This window comes from Momordica charantia (assembly GCF_013281855.1).
Source record: "Momordica charantia cultivar OHB3-1 chromosome 6 unlocalized genomic scaffold, Mcharantia_2.0 BLBB01000006.1, whole genome shotgun sequence".
NCBI lineage: Eukaryota > Viridiplantae > Streptophyta > Magnoliopsida > Cucurbitales > Cucurbitaceae > Momordica > Momordica charantia.
In genome coordinates, this window is record NW_028275164.1 from 25,250,534 (window position 1) to 25,268,394 (window position 17,861).

General features: G+C 35.1%; 1 protein-coding gene and 1 long non-coding RNA gene across 2 annotated transcripts; one reads left to right on the top strand and one right to left on the bottom strand.

Moving 5' to 3' along the window:
• Positions 1 to 1,648: 1,648 nt before the first annotated feature.
• On the top strand, positions 1,649 to 2,629 carry LOC148211009 (uncharacterized). The gene is made up of 3 exons (XM_088125269.1): positions 1,649 to 1,819; positions 1,902 to 2,194; positions 2,302 to 2,629. The coding sequence occupies exons 1-3, from the start codon at positions 1,649 to 1,651 to the stop codon at positions 2,627 to 2,629; spliced, it is 792 nt and encodes a 263-aa protein (XP_087981395.1).
• Positions 2,630 to 3,314: 685 nt separating this feature from the next.
• Positions 3,315 to 10,741, bottom strand: LOC111015246 (uncharacterized). Its single transcript, XR_002602004.2, has 2 exons — positions 10,116 to 10,741; positions 3,315 to 9,385 (listed from the first exon to the last, which is right to left on the bottom strand). It is a non-coding gene; the product is annotated as an uncharacterized LOC111015246 (long non-coding RNA).
• Between the last annotated feature and the right edge of the window lie 7,120 nt (positions 10,742 to 17,861).

Sequence of the window (17,861 nt, forward strand, 5' to 3'; positions counted from 1 at the left end):
ATGTTGTTTTAGTTAAAAAATCTAAGGCAAGTGGCGTGTTTGTATTGACTTTACGAACCTCAATAAGGCGTGTCCGGAAGACAGCTTTCCCCTGCCTCGGATAGATCAGCTTGTCGACGCAACAGTAGGGCACGAGCTACTGTCTTTCATGGACGTCTACTCCGGGTACAATCAGATCCGGATGCATGCACGCGACCAAGAGCACACTTCATTTGTCACCGACCAAGGGCTGTATTGCTACAACGTCATGCCCTTTGGTTTGAAGAACGCCGGAGCAACCTACTAGCGAATGGTCAACATGATGTTCACCAAGCAGATCGGATGCAACACGGAGGTGTATGTGGACGACATGTTAGTAAATAGCAAGCAGACGAACTCACATTTGGCCGACCAAGCAAAAGCCTTTAGCGTACTCCGAAAGTATCAGATGAAGCTCAACCCGAGCAAGTGCATCTTTGGGGTTTCGTCAGGAAATTTCCTCGAATTCATGGTCCATCAGCGCGGGATTGAAGCCAATCCGGACAAGCTAAGAGCAGTCCTCGAGATGGAACTGCTGAGGAATATTAAGCAACTCAGGCTGAATGGCTGTCTGGCAGCTCTCAATCGCTTTTGTGTCTCGCTCCACTGACAAGTGCCACGCTTTCTTCCAAACATTAAAGAAAAAGGGTCGGTTCGAATGGACCGACGATTGCAAAGCGGCACTTCAGTAGCTAAAACAGTACCTCAGCACGACCCCGTTGTTGTCCAAGCCACTGCCCGGCGATATCCTCTACTTGTACTTGGCTGTGTCGGAAAATGCGGTAAGCTCGGTCCTTATCCGAGAAGCAGAAGGGCGGCAGAGCCCTGTTTACTACACGAGTAAGTCCATGACCGAGGCCGAGGCTCGCTACCCCCTGTGTTGAGAAGTTGGCCCTGGCATTGGTCACATCAGTGCGACGTCTACGACCGTACTTCCAGGCGCATAAGATAGTCATTTTGACAAACTTCCCTTTGAGGCAAATTTTCTACAAGTCCGAAACGTTAGGTCGGCTAATGAAGTGGGCCCTTGAGCTCAGTGAACATGACATCGAAGGCGATGCCATTTGAGCCCACGATAGAATTGAATGGTAAGGCAGCTGCAGATTTTGTTGCCAAGTTGACTCCGGCCAGGCCGGGGGCAGACGTCCGCGACCAACGGACACTTTACGTGGATGGTTCATCCAATGAGAAGGGTTGTGGGACAGGCATGCTGCTCCTCGGCCTCGGTGATCTTCGGTTCGAGTACACTCCGGTTCAGTTTCCGAGCTTTGAACAATGAAGCCGAGTATAAGGCCTTGATAAATGGGTTGGAGGTTGCAAGGGGGATGGGCGTGAAACGTCTCTTGATCCTCAGTGACTTGTAACTGATTTTCAATCCGGTAACCGAAGAGTACCAAGTGAAAGATGCTCGTATAGAAAGGTATCTGGTCAAAACTCGGGAGCTTCTCGCACCACACGAAGATTATGTCATTCGACAAGTGCCGAGGTCAGAAAACTCGAACTCCGACGCACTGGCTCGCTTAGCCTCGGCCTACGAAATCGATCTACCGAGAATGGTGCTGGTAGAAATAGTTGCTGAGTCGTCCATCGACCAGCTTGAAATCATGGAAGTCCAGTCAGCTTAGCCCACATGGATAGACCCGATCAAAAGTTTTCTCACCAGTGGTTTGACTCTGGCGGATCCGAGTTAAGTCAGGAAGCTCTGACGTCAAACGGCCCACTACGTAATATAAGAGGGCAAGCCCTACAGGAGAGGATATTCTCTACCATTGTTGTGGTGCCTCAACCCAGAGGAGGCAAGGTACGTTATTCGCCAGGTTCACGAAAGAGTCTACAAAAATCATGGCGGAGCTCGGTCTATTGCTGCAAAGGTCATTCGACAGGGCTACTATTGGCCGACAATTGACCACGACACCAAGGAGTTCGGAAAGGCGTGTGACAAGTGTCAACGCTTCGGGAACGTCCTACGACAACCCCTCGGAGATGCTGACGCCGATCTCGAGTCCTTGGCCTTTCGCTCAGTGGGGGCTAGATCTGATCGGCCCACTACCGAAGGCGAAGGGGCAGCTGAAGTACACCGTGGTGGCAGTAGACTACTTTACCAAGTAGGTAGAGGCAAAACCCCTAGCGTCCATTTTCGAGGAGAAAATCGTTGGTTTTGTGTGGAAAAGCATCAGTATGTCGGTTCGGTATACCGTACGCCCTCATTACCGACAATGGCATGCAGTTCGACAACGCCGAGTTTAACTAGTTCTGTTAACAACTCGGCATACATCACTTCAGTTCGTCTCTAGCTCATCCGAAGTCAAATGGGCAAGTTGAAGCTGTTAACAAAATTTTCAAAAGTGGCTTAAAGACAAGGCTTGAGTCTCTAAAGGGTCATTGGGCAGAAGAGCTGCCAGAAGTGTTGTGGTCCTACCCAACTACCTCGCGCCAATCTACTGACGAGACGCCATACGGCCTAGCTTTTGGGTCGGAAGCTGTCATTCCCGTAGAAATCGGCATGCCAACGCTCCGAGTTGAACACTTTGACAAACAGACCAACGGTGAAGCTCTCCTCTTGAATCTTGACCTACTTGAGGAGAAAAGGTCTCACTCCCAACTCAGGTAGTAGAATATCAGAACCGTATGGCTTAGTACTACAATGCCAGGGTAAGAGTCCGAACGTTCAAGGCTGGAGACATCGTCCACAAAAAGGTAATGTAGCATGTCATAGCCCTTGCGTCGAATTGGGAAGGCCCGTATAGAGTCTTGAAAGTGGTTTGTCCTAGAGCTTATCTACTGTCCGACCTCAATGGGAGACAACTCCCCCACCCGTGGAACGCTAAACATTTACAAATCTATTATCAGTGAGACGAAAGAAAAATTATGTAATCCGACGTGTAAAATTTCATTTGTTAATGAAAGCTGATCTCCAATGACTTGTACAAGATTTGACTTTATTCGTTAGTGTTGTCTACTACGACCGAGCTATGTCAAACGAGGGCCAAGGAAGACAATGTAGTCTGACTTATGCTAAGCGTTTTTCGAACCTTGAAAGCACTGGTCAGCTCGTAAGAACCTAATCATCCACTATGCTTTGAGCACACCGTCGAGCTGAGTTACCTCAGTTCGTAAGTCGTTGGGTAAAAGAGAGGAAAGAAGACTACGTAGTATGACCTATGCCTATACTAAGCGTTTTTCGAACTTTGGAAGCACTGGTCAGCTTGAAGAACCTAGCCATTGATAAACTCAAGTAACGAAATTGAAATTAAAATTCTCTAAGTATAAAGACTTCAGAAAAGGCAACCCAGGTCTGAGCAAAGTCTCATTTCATTGAATTAAAATTTGATTAAGAGTCGAGGTATATATGCCTTGACTCGGTACAATGATTTCATTTTTTTACAAAAGAGACAATGAGACGAATGGAATGAAGGAAGACCCGTGAAGGTAGGAAAAGGCGAGCTACTACTCGGGAGCGTCATCTCTGGTAGGCTTGCTGTCCCCAACGTCGGCGTCAGCAGTCTTGGCCCCCTCCCCTGCGTCGGTAGGACGATCAGCCCAGACGGCCTCATACTCCTGCTCGGCAGCAGCAATGGCTTCCTCCAAGTAAATGGTATCGAGCCTATCGATGGCATAGTAGAAGCCCTTGTCCGCCAGCTCGTGCGCCGGGCCATCAAACTCGGGAATTCTTTCACCCTCTTCTCCAAGTAGGCCCAACTCACCAGATTGTGCTGGGCTTCCTTCCAGCCTTTCTCTACAGTTTCGGCTCGTCCCCTGGCGTTTTGCAGGTCGACGCGGGCTTGGGCGATCAGAGCCTTGTACCTGTCAACCTTCACCTCCTTCTCAGCGCGAGCTTGGTCAACCTCAGCTTCAAGCTCAACTACCGACCTAGCAATGGGATTTCCTAAGGTCGAGGCTCGGTTAGGGTTCCCCAAAGTGCAGGCTATGTTAGGGTCTGTCGAGCTATGATCTACGTGAGGATTCCCCGAAGTAGAAGCTAAGTTTGGGTCCCCTAAGACATTATCTGTACTAGAACAACTAGACGACCCCGACGACGAATCACTAGACAAGTTTAGACTACCTAAGGAAAGTGGGAGAAAGTACCTGACTTGGACAACGGCCGAGGTGCTCTAAAGCTTCGAAGTGAAAAAGTGAAAAGTGAAATGAGAAAAAACTCCGCCTTTTATAGAACATCCCGGAGGCACGAGAGCCGTCCGATCGAAAAAGAAGCAACTGACAGGATTTGGCCACATTAAGCGGATCCCGTGGCGACGTTTGATTTCTCGAAGCAAAAATTAAGGCTGACGAAATTCATGACATCACGCATGAATGCGTGGATTCGACCTATCTTCATTTAGCTCGGAGTACTTCGCCGAGCCGACCTTCGTCCCGCCGCATTCCCTCAAGTGCGTTGTTACGCCCTTTCGACAATACGACGAGGAACAGGCGCCCTGCTACGGCCGCCACCTCTAAAAAACCTACGATTCCGAGGAATCCTTCCTCATTCTCTCAAATCGTGAGGCCAAAAGTTTTTCAGCCAAGGCCCCCAATCAATGGTTACTTCACCAAGACTACCCTTGTGGACTCAACCATCGAACCAGAATTCGACGGACCTTCGGTCCAAGAAGTCTGTAAACGAATATTTCCTCATGGCTTTAACTTCCTGCTAGAGGATCTTCAAAAAACTCGCACATTTTATGAGTTCATTCTGGTAGATTCAAAATCTGCAGAAATAACTCATATTCCAGACAGAAATTATCTTTCCAGGACCATTTACTCAAAACTCAGGATCTTCCGCATCCTTACCCCTTCCTCCTGGAAACAGGGTATGTTTGTAGGAAAGAAACTGACGAGGACCTTTCAGCCTCAGACATACAACTATCGCGACTACATGAAAGCGTGGTATGTTGTCTTCTGGTTGCAAGGTTACAACCATTCTTGGTTTGTGACTTTTTGTAAGCAAGCTTACAAATCGCACTTGCCAAATTGGTTTCAAAGTTGGTGGACATACTTTGGACTCTCCGAAGAAATTTTTCCGGTTGAAATTCAAAGATCGTACCATCTATTTCAACAAAGTATCTACTCGTCTCCCCTCTCTAAGACGTTTAGATTTGCTTTGTATTTTCAAATACCATGGATCTTTTGCTGGAATTTCCAGCTAGTACCCAGTGGTAACTTCAAAGCGTTGAGCAAAGCTTTACGCATCAAGTGGTGGGAAAATTTTGATTATTCCTACCTAGAATCCGAGAAGATGAAGAACTGGTTAAAAACCAATGTTCATCTTCAAGACGTGACGAGGCAAGAAGACGAGAGTTTCTTTCTAGCCAAGAACGCTGTCATGAGCTCACTAGCTGGAGCCGGATCTCAAGCCGACTTCAGCTCAATTCTCAATACAGTCGCGGTTCAGATCTCTGATCCAGACGACCTCCAGACGGATGTGGACTCCTCCGCCTCTGTCAATAATGATGTCGAAGACGACGAAGATGACTTCGATCCCTTCGAAGGCTACGACATCAATGATTCATATCTAGATTCACACCCTAGCTGATCCTAAAGCTAGATATTTCAAGTGTTTAATTTAATTTTCTTATTGTAAATTAATGTAAATTCATTTTCGTTTTAACTTTTGGATAAGATCATTGTATTCCGATCATATCATCACTATCCCAGTCTGTTTTTGTGAAGGAATTGCAGAAGGAATTCCGATGAAGTAGATGGCAAGCTTCTGATGTGGAGTAACCAACCACAAAGCAGTACAGTTAGCGTATAGGATTGACTCAGTTGAGAGGATTCTAAATCTCATAAGGCAACCCTGGTCGAAGATCGTTGGTATTCCTTGGGCAGTTTAGGCGAGAGGCCGTGAGTAAGACCCTGGATGGAACGTCCTAATTGGACGCCGGAGAAGCCTATACGATGATATACAGAATCCACAATCCTCGCTAAATCAGAAGAAGCCGGGTGACTTCATCAAACTTCTGAAGCAAGTATCCAGTCCAAATACAAACATATACAGAATCCACGCTTATCTTTGCTTTTTTAAAAGTAGATTCCAAAGAGATAAGATGTCAGTTAAGGACTTGTCTTGTCGGCTAGTCTTTATCTCTTTTGTAGTATCAAATTATGTTGAGACAAGTGTCAAGACAATAGTAAGAAATCAATAATTACAGCCAGTTGCAATTATCGGTTCTCTTCTATAAAGAGCATTTGCCCTCAACCTTCAAGAAAACTGAAAACCAAAAACAGAAAACGAAATGGTTATCAAACCAGCACTAAATTATTTCAATTTTTGTTTGTGGTACAAATATTTTCTGTTCCAAATAGCTTGAACCTATTTTGCCCTATTTTGGTGAGAAAGAAAAAATACTTATCATTCTAACCTCCTCTAACCAATCTAATTTCAAAATTTGATTTGTGTAGGTAGCTTTTTTTTTTTTTTTATTCCAGTAACTAAAAACTAGTTTCCCTGCCATTTTTTTCATCACTATTCAAACAAACTAAAGTTGATTTTAATATTTGTTATTGGTGTATTTAATTTTCCTTATATTTCAATATTTTTTTTATATATTTTATATGTTTTTGTTTTTTTGTCTTTTATCATTTTGCTTTTGTTTTGTTATTTTAATACTGTATATCATAAACAACTGTGATAAAAAATAAAAAATAAAAAATATTGGTGGGAATAAATTGAAATACTTTGATTTTAAGGTTTTTTTTTATTTGAATCAAGACAATTACAAGTTTGTTTTTTTTAAGTTTAGTTTATAAAAATAAAGGTAATATTGACACGTTTTAATTTTTTAATTTTATTAGGTTGATATGATTAAATTATTTCTATACTCCATGGTTGAAATTACTAGTTTATATTAAAATATTATATTATTAATGATATAATATCTTTGTAAATATTAAAGGTATAATAGTAAAATGTTAATATTTTTTTCAGTTGAACATCCAAACAAAACAAAAAAAAAAATATTTTAATGATTAATAATCAATTTTGGTTCAAACACAATTACTAATTCGAAATCATTTTCATCATTTAAAATTCTTGAATTTGAAATTATTTTCTACCAACTCCAACCTTCAAATTCATAAAGTTCTATCTCAAAACCAATTGATAATAAGAGGAATAACTTATATCTATTATAAATCCTTGTTAGGTCCCTTATCTTTTGAGCGTGAGATCCTTAACATGTCCCTTCAAAATCGTGGCTCTCTTGACTCATCCACGTTGACCGGATTCCATTTTTAGGCCAGATTTTCGTTTGAACATTTTGGATTCTGATACGAACACAATATTCATAAAACTCTATCTCAAAATCAATTTACAACAAGACAAAAAAACTATTATAAACTATTGTTAACAAAAATGAAGAAAAAAAAAACGAAGAATAGAGAGAGTAACATAGAAAATAAAACAAAGAGACAAATAAAAAAGTAAAGGAAACATTGAAAGAAGAAAGGAAATAAAAAAAATAAAGGAATAAAAAAGAAAAAAAGAGAGCGATAGAGATCACGAGTAAAAGTGAGAAAGAAATTGTAGGGTTATCTTTGATGTGTCCCTCCTCTCAAAAACCTAACAACTTGGTCAATTTATAGCAATTTCAAAATTAAACTTATCAGGAAAAAGAATCGAATAATCAAAACCTAAATGGAAATAAAGATAAAATATTATGATTTTTTAATTAATCAACCCACGAAACAAATTTATTTCATTTGATTGTTTAATTAATTTGATCTTTTCAAGTAATGCTAATTAAATTGATTAAACATTTTCCAAAAGAGAAATATTTTATTTCATTTTTCATTAAAAGGATTTTATGTGAGAAAACAATGGAATTCAAACTTATTACATATATATATATTTTATAGAATACAAAAGAAGGAAAAATATTTTCCATAATTCTAAAAACAATAATTACAAATCAAACTAAAAATAAATAAATAAAATAAAAGACTTCAACAGATAGATAACTCTGGGTCGCCATGCCCCACAATATCATTTTGTAGTTTATTTGGACGTTAAGCCCCATTTTTCCTCCGAAAAAAAATAAAAGACAATGACAATGAAATAAAAAACCAAATAAATTTAGAAATCGACACTATGGTCAAGTCAATAGAGTTACAAAAAGATTATCCAATCAACTAAAAGGGTTCCAATTATTTTAAACTTATTAAAATGTACACGGTTGAGAGCTCAAATCTTCCCTCCGAAACCAAAAAAGAAAACAAAACAAAATTTACTATCAAAAGATACATTTTTTTTTATTTTTCTAAAAAAAAAAGTTAACATTTTTAATTTTACCAACAAATTAAGTCTTTAGATCATTAAGATTAATCTACTAATGAAAACTTGGTATCAATATACTTGAGGAAATTACATTAGCAAACTTGAATATTCCAAACAAAAACTTGATATCTCTATGATCCTCATGCCTTGCATAAGGAAATGTTCTTCACCTTCTTCCTTCAAAGACTGATCTTGCCACCAATCAATCTGTTTCAAACATTCAATCATTATGTTCTTTAAAAGTTACACCTGTTTTCTCTCAAGTTCCTTGTCTTATTTTTTTCCCCCCTAAAATTTTATAAACAACATTCTTTTGACTCCATAGTCAAATTTTAAAAAACAAAACAAAATTTTTTAAATTACTTTTCAAAAGACATGTTTAAGTTTCATGAGTAGACCAATCTTATTTTTTGAAAACAAAATGATTATCAATTTGACTATAAAAACACCAAATTTTGTCCTGTAATGCAATTTCTCAACACATGGCCATCCATAAAAAGAAAAGGAAATCATCATAATATTGAAAAAGGGCAAGCTTTACCTAGAACACATATTTTAGGGTTTGATGAGAAGTTTAGATGCAATGCCTATCTAAAAAAGAAAAAGTTGGTTCAATTTCAAATTTGAAATAATATTGAAACTGAACCTAAGATTAACATATAATGATAATAAACCATCTTTTAACCTTTACTCTCGCAAATTACAAATCTGTCAACTAAACAGCCTATAAAATTTAAATTATACAACACGTTCTTAAACATAATTTAAATGTAGACCATATACAAATCTAAACTTTCCAACTCAATATTACACAAATCCTATAGTATTATATTTTAAAACTGTAAAGCAAACATCCCTAATTAACATAAGATTATCCCAATATCCCATTTAATAACTTTCTATTCCTTTTGATTCTGCTCTAAACACTTCTCCAAATATTGGTCAAATTTCAAATCTTGAGCATTAGTTTAGTTTCCAATAGAATTTTCTTCTTTTTTTTTTCTTAAAAAAGATGCTGTAAGGAAATGAAAAGAAAAAGAAAAGTTTGAAGAGCATAGAGAACCTCTTCAATCTCATCCATTGCTTTTCTTGTACCTAATAGGAAAGCAGAAAACATGAAAAGATAAAATCAGTGACCCATCAAAAAAGCCAAGTTAGATGAAAGGTTTCCTTTCGTTTTCCTCTTTTTTTTTTTCCTTTTCCTCTCCCTTTAACATAATCCAACTTCAAAAAAAAAAAGTCAATATTCTATGGAAATTTGTTTCCTTAAAAATCCACCTTAAACAAACAGAAAAAAGAAACCCTAGATGAAGTCATGAAACGTGCAGTGGAGGAAAAAGAGAGAACAAAAACGAAAAAAAAAAATCTCAGAAACTAATCAGACAGAGTAAGAAAAAACAACAGTCGTTTTCTTAGGAAGTTAGAGATTTTAATGTAACAAAAATTGACAACGTTGGAAGGGGTAAAACAGTAAATTCATTAGCCATCTCTCTCTCTCCTCTGTTTCTCTCTCTAGCCTAAAAGAATGGGAGGCTGTAACATGTCTGGGAACTTGTTGCAGCATTTAGACCGTCACCCAAGAAGCTATGCCGTGGAAGCTCGTGTCCTAAAAATAAATTTAAAAAAATAACAAAAAAATGGAAGAACTTCCCCTCTCTGTTTCTCCGCCTCTGCCAAAAAATATTCCTTCTTTTTTCCAAAACCCTAATCCCATCCTCCATTAATGCCCTCATACCCACCTCCTTTAATAATCAATCTTACCAATAATGGAAAAAAAAATCTTAAACAATAAAAACCACACAACACAAGCAATTATGTACCTCACCTGAATCTTTCTCCAAATGGGTCATTCCTGCCCAACGAAAAAAGAAAGTTCCAATCTTCCCAGCATTGCAATTGCAAGTGCGAGAATTCGGACCTGCAACCTTTAATAGATCTCGTTCGAAACATGAACGAGTTTAAAAGTTTAAAACCCAAAAAGAGATTGAAGTAAAAGGGAAGGGAGCTCCCTTCAGTCCAAGTACAGGAAGCTTAAGATTCAATTTGTCTCCCGCATCATTCAGTCGTTTACTGAATCGGCAGCTGAATTTTTGACTCAGTATTTGAATGAATGAGTCGGCAGCTAATTAAACCCTACGGCCACCCATGAGTGGACTGAAGAAAGCTCTCTTAACCCTCACAAAATCCCAACCAAAACCCTAAGAGAGAGAAAGAAGAGAGAGAGAGAGAGAGACCCATTAAAGAATAATGGGCAAATTTTGAAGGTGAACAACTTTGGTCATGGATCTCAGGGAGTTGAGGAAAAGGGGTTTATAAAGATAAGGGAAGAGAAGAGAGAGGGAGAGAGAGAAAATTTAAGATTAAGAACACACAAGAAAATATTAATGGGAGACATTCATATTCTCTTCTTCTCTTTGGAATCCTTTTAGGTTGCCTTTGCATATGCCCTAATCTCCTCTAGAAATTGAAAAAAAAAAAAAAAAAAAAAAAAAACTTTGTTCCAATTTTATTAATACAAACAGAGAAGGGTATCATATGCTTTATGTATGTATATGGTGTAATTTTTATTTACATGCCCATTTTTGGTTGGGCAAAGAAAATAGTAAATGGGGTTTTGTCTATGGATAAAATTGGGGAAGGATTGAGTGAGAAGAGAAACTAGAGCCACTTGTCTGTTATGTTATTTAATTTTTGTTTTTAAAACACACATGCAACTTTTTAAGTAGAAGAAATATTTTTTTTTTTTTCTATATATGAGTGGTTTTCAAAATAATAGAGTTAAAGTTGTTTGGTAGTCAAATTTACTATTCATATGTTTACCTTGGGGTACCCCTTGTTTGGAGGGTGGTTGAGTCTTTTTTAGACGCTCCTACTTTTTCAAGGATGCGAATTGAGGGCATAAATATTTTCAACAAAAAAAAAAGCTTCAATTATTTTAAAAAGCAACTTACACGTGAAATCAAATTATATATATACATATATATATAGTAACCAAATGTACTTACATTCATTTCTTTTTCTAAAAAAGTACTAATTTTGAAATTATCTTTGATACACTACTTCCTTTGAAAACTATAGCTTATAAATAATTACCCAAGAACTTTAATATTACTTAACCAACCCTAAGTTGGGTTGGTTTAGTAATTATTTTATTTTTAGTTTTATATTTTTAAAAATTAAACGTGTAAACATACTTCTATCCATGTATTCTTTTATTTTGCTATCAACTTTTTAAAATCTAATTCAAATTTTGAAAATTAAAAAAATAATTTTTGTTTGACATTTGACTAAGAATTCATATGAAAAAGTGAAACACCATATATACCAAAAAAATCATAAACATAACCGAGCATAATTTCTTAAAACGAAATGATTATCAAACACAAGCTAAATAGTTCCACACACCAACAAGTAATTTTGTGACTTTTTAATAAACAATATGTGAAATTCAACAGATGTAGTTTTGTGTTGTCAACATTTTTGTCTGATGACAAAGGGTAAGAAAGGTTGGCATTGGATTTCTAAAGTAATAAAGAATATTATAAAGTGTATTAAAAAAAAAGCAAAATAATATATTATATATATATATATATATATAAAGCTAAGGCCTAGAGATGCTAGTAGAAGGGTTGTGTCCCTAGGGTTTATGTTTTATGATGGGACAAATATAAATAATTGGGTTTTTTTTGGTATTTTCCAAACGAAAACCAAAAGCCCTAGTTAGCAGCATTTTCTTTTGTATGTTACCACACAATGTGTAAAGGTTGGACCACTAAATCCTCACTTTAACACTATTTTTTAATCTTATCTTTAGAGTCATGCAGCTCTCTAGAGAAAGTAAGCAAAGAATAATATATATTAATATTATAAGAATATATAAAAAATAGAAAGAAAGTAAAGAAAAAAAATTAAATATTACTATTTATTTAGTACTATAAGGGGGGCAACACATGAGTATAAAAGCATGTGAAATTTTTACAAGTCCAAAAACATTTTAGTACGGTTCAACACTGTTTGCTTTGGGCAGCCAAGTTGGTTGAAGTACAAAAACACATTGTAAATTAATAGTAATTTTATTCCATTTCTGCAGGTGAAAAGACTAATCAAAAGTGGGCAGTGAACCCCAAAAAAAAAAACACAAACCAAAAAAAAAAAGCAAAAAATAATAAAACACAAACCAATTAAACAAGTAAATAAATAAACAAACCAATATTTCAGCTCTCTCAGCCAAAATAGTAGAATTAGACGTGGGATTTGTGCTTGACAAAATATATGTTTTAGTCCTTAATCTTTTATAATTGCACTATCTTCTAATTTCTTTTGTTGTTAGTAAAGATTAAAATTAGTTGCCGAAAATTTGACGTGAACGTAAAATTTAGTGAATTGGGTAAAAATTAGAAGAGAAATAAGCTACTTAATAAGGAAGAGTTGAAATTTCAACATATTAAGAAATTTGTAAGATGAATTATATACTTTTATTTTATTTTTTATTTATTATTTTTTTTATGAATCTTATATTTATTATCATTAAATGTTTAACAACTATGAAAATAAAAGTTTCATTTAAAAAATAATAAATTATCAATTTTTAATCTGAACGTCAACTTAGCCAATTTTATATTCCTTACCAGCACGCCCTGTAAAAGGTTTTTTTTTTCCTTCCGGAGATGAGAGAGAAAGAGAGAGGGAGAACCAGAAAGAGATTTGAAGATTTTAAAGCTGTATTCTGAACTAATTTTTCGTTTGGATTAAGATTTAGAGATGGGTGTCTGAAAATGGATCTGTCTGTTTAATCTGGAGGGGAAGAGAAGATAAAAAAAAACAGAGGAAAAAAAGAGAAATAAAAAAAGTGAGATCAAATGGTCGACAGAGGGCCACACCAACAAGCCACTACTACAGAAGGGCAGAACACAGCAGCAGTAGTAGTAAGTGCTGTTTGACTATGAAGAAGAAGAACAGGATATGTTTTTGTTAAGATTATGGTGTGTGTGTGTGTCTGAAAATGAATCAATCTGTCTGTTTAGTGCACACTTTAGGGGGCTTGTTTGGAGCCTGCCCCCTCAGCTCAAGCCCTTGACACCAAAAAGAAGAAGAGAAAAAAAAATGCATTTTTTTCACTTGGGTTTCTTTGATTTTGTGTTTTCTCAAAAGGGTTTTTGAATATTCTTAGTGGGTGGCTCTTGAGTTGTCATTTTTGTGTTCCTTTTTAGATGTTTTTATTTTGGGGTTTTAGGAAGTTTGGATATGTGGAGCGTTGCTTGGTTGCAATTCCTTTGATTCTTCTTCTTCTTCCTATTTTCAATTTTAGTGAGGAAAAGAATCAAGTGTATAAGTATGTGTATTTGCTTTTGATGTCTGTCAGATTCAGGTTATTGTGAGTGTTTTTGGTTTCTTTTTTGGCATAAAAAGATGTTCTTTTTTTTTTTTTTATGCCAATGAGAATATTGAAGTTTCATTGCACAAATGACAAAACCCTTGAGATCAAATTGTTAATTTATGTTATTTCCTTTTTAAAAGTTTAAGATATATATCAGTGGTGTGATTAAAAAGTATCTGTTTAGAAAATCAATTTTTTTCTCTCTTTGGCAATGAATGATATTTAACATATTTTCAAGTTTAATTATTCACACTGGATGTCGGATGCAAGCATAATTTAAATGGTCAAAACATTATTTTACCATCTTAAAAAATCGGAGATTTTGATTCTTTATCCTCGTGTTGAATTCATATAACCTAATTTCACTTATATGTATTATTTTTTATAATTAAATGTCAATATCAAAAATTGGACATTACTTGAAAGGTCAAAATTATAGACCATACACATCATTTCAAGACGACAGAAACAATATTGGAAATTGAAATTTGTAAAACAATTTGGTCATCAGATATGCACAGTAACTAAAAACCTAATGCTATGGAAGAGATAAGATTCCTCAATCATACACATTTTCATGTGCCTCTCAACATTATAGTACACCTAAACAAGGGAGAGAGAGAGCAAATATAAACATCGGAATATAGAAAAATAGAAGATGTATAAAAGGGCCAAAGGGGGTGTTGTTTTACATCCGAATTTAGGTAGCAAGAATTTATGTAGCTTAGGTCGGAAAGTTTTTTGTACCGAAATAAGTTTCTAAACTCTAAAAATTCATATGGAGTTTGTGTTTGATTCATTAGTTTGTAGCCTATAAATTTTCATGATTATTTCATTTAGTCCTTACCTTTTGAATATTATATTTTAGTCCTTACATTTTTCATAGAAAAGTACTTTAGAGTCTTTACCGTTAACTTTCCATCCACTATTTTTAATAGAAATTTTAAACCATTTCAAAATCAACACCTAACCTAACAAACAGTAGGCTTCAAACATCAGTGTATGTATATATTTTTACTCACATAACACAAATAAATAAGAGAGATATCTAGTTACACTTTTATTGAATGATTTATGAAAATTTGTTCACGATAGCAATCAGAATAATTCCCTTTTATACAAAATGAAAGTTCAAATGCTAAAATAAATAAACGAAACTTACATACCAAACATAAGTTCGACGGGTGAAATTGGATATGCCCTAAAAACTAAAAAGAAAATAGGTAACATAGAGAGGATACACATTTGGATTCAAATGTAAAATAATGAGGAAGGGGAGGAGACATGGGCGGGTGGAGGGAACCACCAAGCAACCAATGGGAGAATGCATGATGGGGATGAAGAAATTGAACATTTGTATATAACTTTAATTATTATCAGATTCTCTGAAATCAGTGTCATATCACCCCCAAAAGGCTGCTTTCCTATTGAGAAATGGTATCCCCTCTTCCCCCTTCACTTTCTCTCTTTACTATTATCAATATCATTTCATTTCCATTAGTCCAATCACTACTTACTTTTCCCCTCTTTCCTCTTTTTTTTCCTACTCTTTTGTCCTTGACTATTTACCTTTGTTACTTCGTTATTAAATATTTGACAACCGAAAGAAAAATAAAAGTGAAAGTTTTTCTAAAGAAAATATTAGGATCTAAAGCTTGGTTCGACACGAAAAAACGATGATTTAGCAGAGAGAGAGGCTTTTTGCAAAAGGCCGACCTTTGTTTGGCTGGTCTTCACAAACCACCTTATGCCCGCAATATCTTAATGTAGTAGAGGGACTATCGATCATGTTTCTCTTTCGTCCATGTTAAAAGTAAAGGGGTCCTTTCTTTTTTGGTTCATATTTCGAATTGGGTTCATCTTCGTAGTAATCAGATGAACTGGGTTGTGCCTATTCCGATTTAAAATGACAAAAGAATCAGGCAGCAGTAGGACCAAAGGAATGGGTACGTTGGTTACCATGGGTAGAATAGTGGTGCAATACCAACGGCTCCCAGTACATCACCAATATGATGGCGAAGACAACATTTTATTCTTACTGATAAGGAGTATTTTAAGTTTTAACAATGCTGCCTACTTAACTTTACTTTTTCACTTTCTCATGTTCTCTTTCAATTATGGTTCAATTTCAAGGTTTACACAATTAAGAATAAAGATACCAAAGCTCTTAGTTTATTAAGTTTAAATTTAGGTTTAAAAATACTTTTTGATAGGTTGAAGTAATGATTTACTTTCCAAACTTTAATTTATAACGATTTAGTTATTGCACTTTCAAATGAGTAATAATTTAGAGGCTATATTTTAATGTGTAACAATTTAATTCTTGTAGTTTAATTAAAAAAAAGTTTAAGGTTTGTAACAATTTAGTTTATTGTGAAAAATGTTGTTAAACTTTAATAGTTTGTTGTATACATAGATTGATAAATTAGTGAATGACTAAATATGTTTTTAAATTATGAAGACTAAGTTATAAAAATCTATACTTAAATTTGATGAGATTTTTTTACTATAGAGACTAAATTGTTATAAATTTTAAGTTATAGGAGCTAAATTGTTATATATTAAATTTCACGGACTAATTATTATCAAATCGGATTCTAAATTGTAATGTTTTTTAACTTTCAATTTATGTATGGTAGCAAGATTAACAACTTGGTGATTATGATAAATATTACATAACAAATATGGTAATTTTGTATTTTTGATATTATTATACACAAATTTAACTTGCGGATAAAAAATATTTCTTTCAAGTGGAATGGCTTGTAAATATCATGCCATTATGCACTCCAAACCACTCTATCTTAAGCATGTTTAATTGTTCAGCTTCTTAATATTTGCACTACTCAGGATTGTTAATTTAATCCAACAAAAATTTTAAAATGTTTTAAACTATAAAAGATTCTCAAATAAAAATGATCATCAAATAAGAAATCAAATTTTAACCACATTATGAGACAAAATCCCAAATGAAAATGCCATGGGGATATATACCAACATCATGTTCATGTTTATTTTTCATTAACCCAAATAACCCTTAATTAACAAGAAAAGGGGGAAAGTATTTAAAATTAAAAAGTCAACGTCAACATAACTCAACTAGTTATACGTATATTTCTGTTTAAAATGTTGTGAGTTTGAATGGTCAAGGATCTTAGATCAAAAAGATTAAAAGACCTAATATTGCTATAAGATACATGAGCTGCTCCTTTCATTACCGATTCATTTTGAGATAAAATCTCATGAATATTACGACGAATCTCCGTCACATAAAATATTATAAATAGGTATATTTTGATTTCTAAGGGTATAGACATGCTGTTATGCAATGTTATTTGAAAATGGGGAGAATAATGAAGGATTAGGAGTACACTTGGAAATAAAGATTAGTATTAATTGGTTGATTTAGGTAGGTTGGGTTTGGAGTTTAGCTAAATAATGCAAAATTAGGTGAGGTACCCAATTAGGGTATGGGCATGAATGATACCCATTCGAGACTTTCAAAGATTTGCATTGCCACTGTTATGATTCAGTTTATCAACAACAAATTTAATTGTCACATCTTGTCTGATTTTTGTGTTCCCCTTTATAAATGAAGTCCAATCTCATTGGTATTATAAATCATATATATTGCTTCTTTGATTTTACCACCATGGTTCCAAACCCTAGATTTCATCTTTTATTGGATATAGATCTGTTTCACTTTTGCTCAAGTTTTTTCTTTTCTTTTCTAACTTATGTCAAAATATATTTCTAATCAATGAATTTTACTATTGCTGTTTATACTTTTTACATATTATTAATCATTTAGTGTCTAAATTTGAAAAGAGTACCCCCTGAACTATTCAATCCAAGGAAAAATTAATATCCTCCCATAAGTAAAAAAGAAAACGTATAACATTGAATGTGGAATGAAAATATTACTCAATGTTGAAACCACGTGGTAACAACCTACTAAAGAATTAGTTTTTCTTTTTTTAAGTTTTATTGACAACTAAATCTAGTACAGTCAGGTATTGTCCGGTGAAATATGTGGGCTAAAACGCTCACTATTATTAAAAAAAATATATTATTCAATGTTATTAGTTAAAATAATTGGGAGTAAATTAACTTGTTTAAACATATATTTTAACAATAAAAACTTGACAAGTTATATGGATGTGAAATATAGAGACTTAAGCGCCGCTCTTTCGT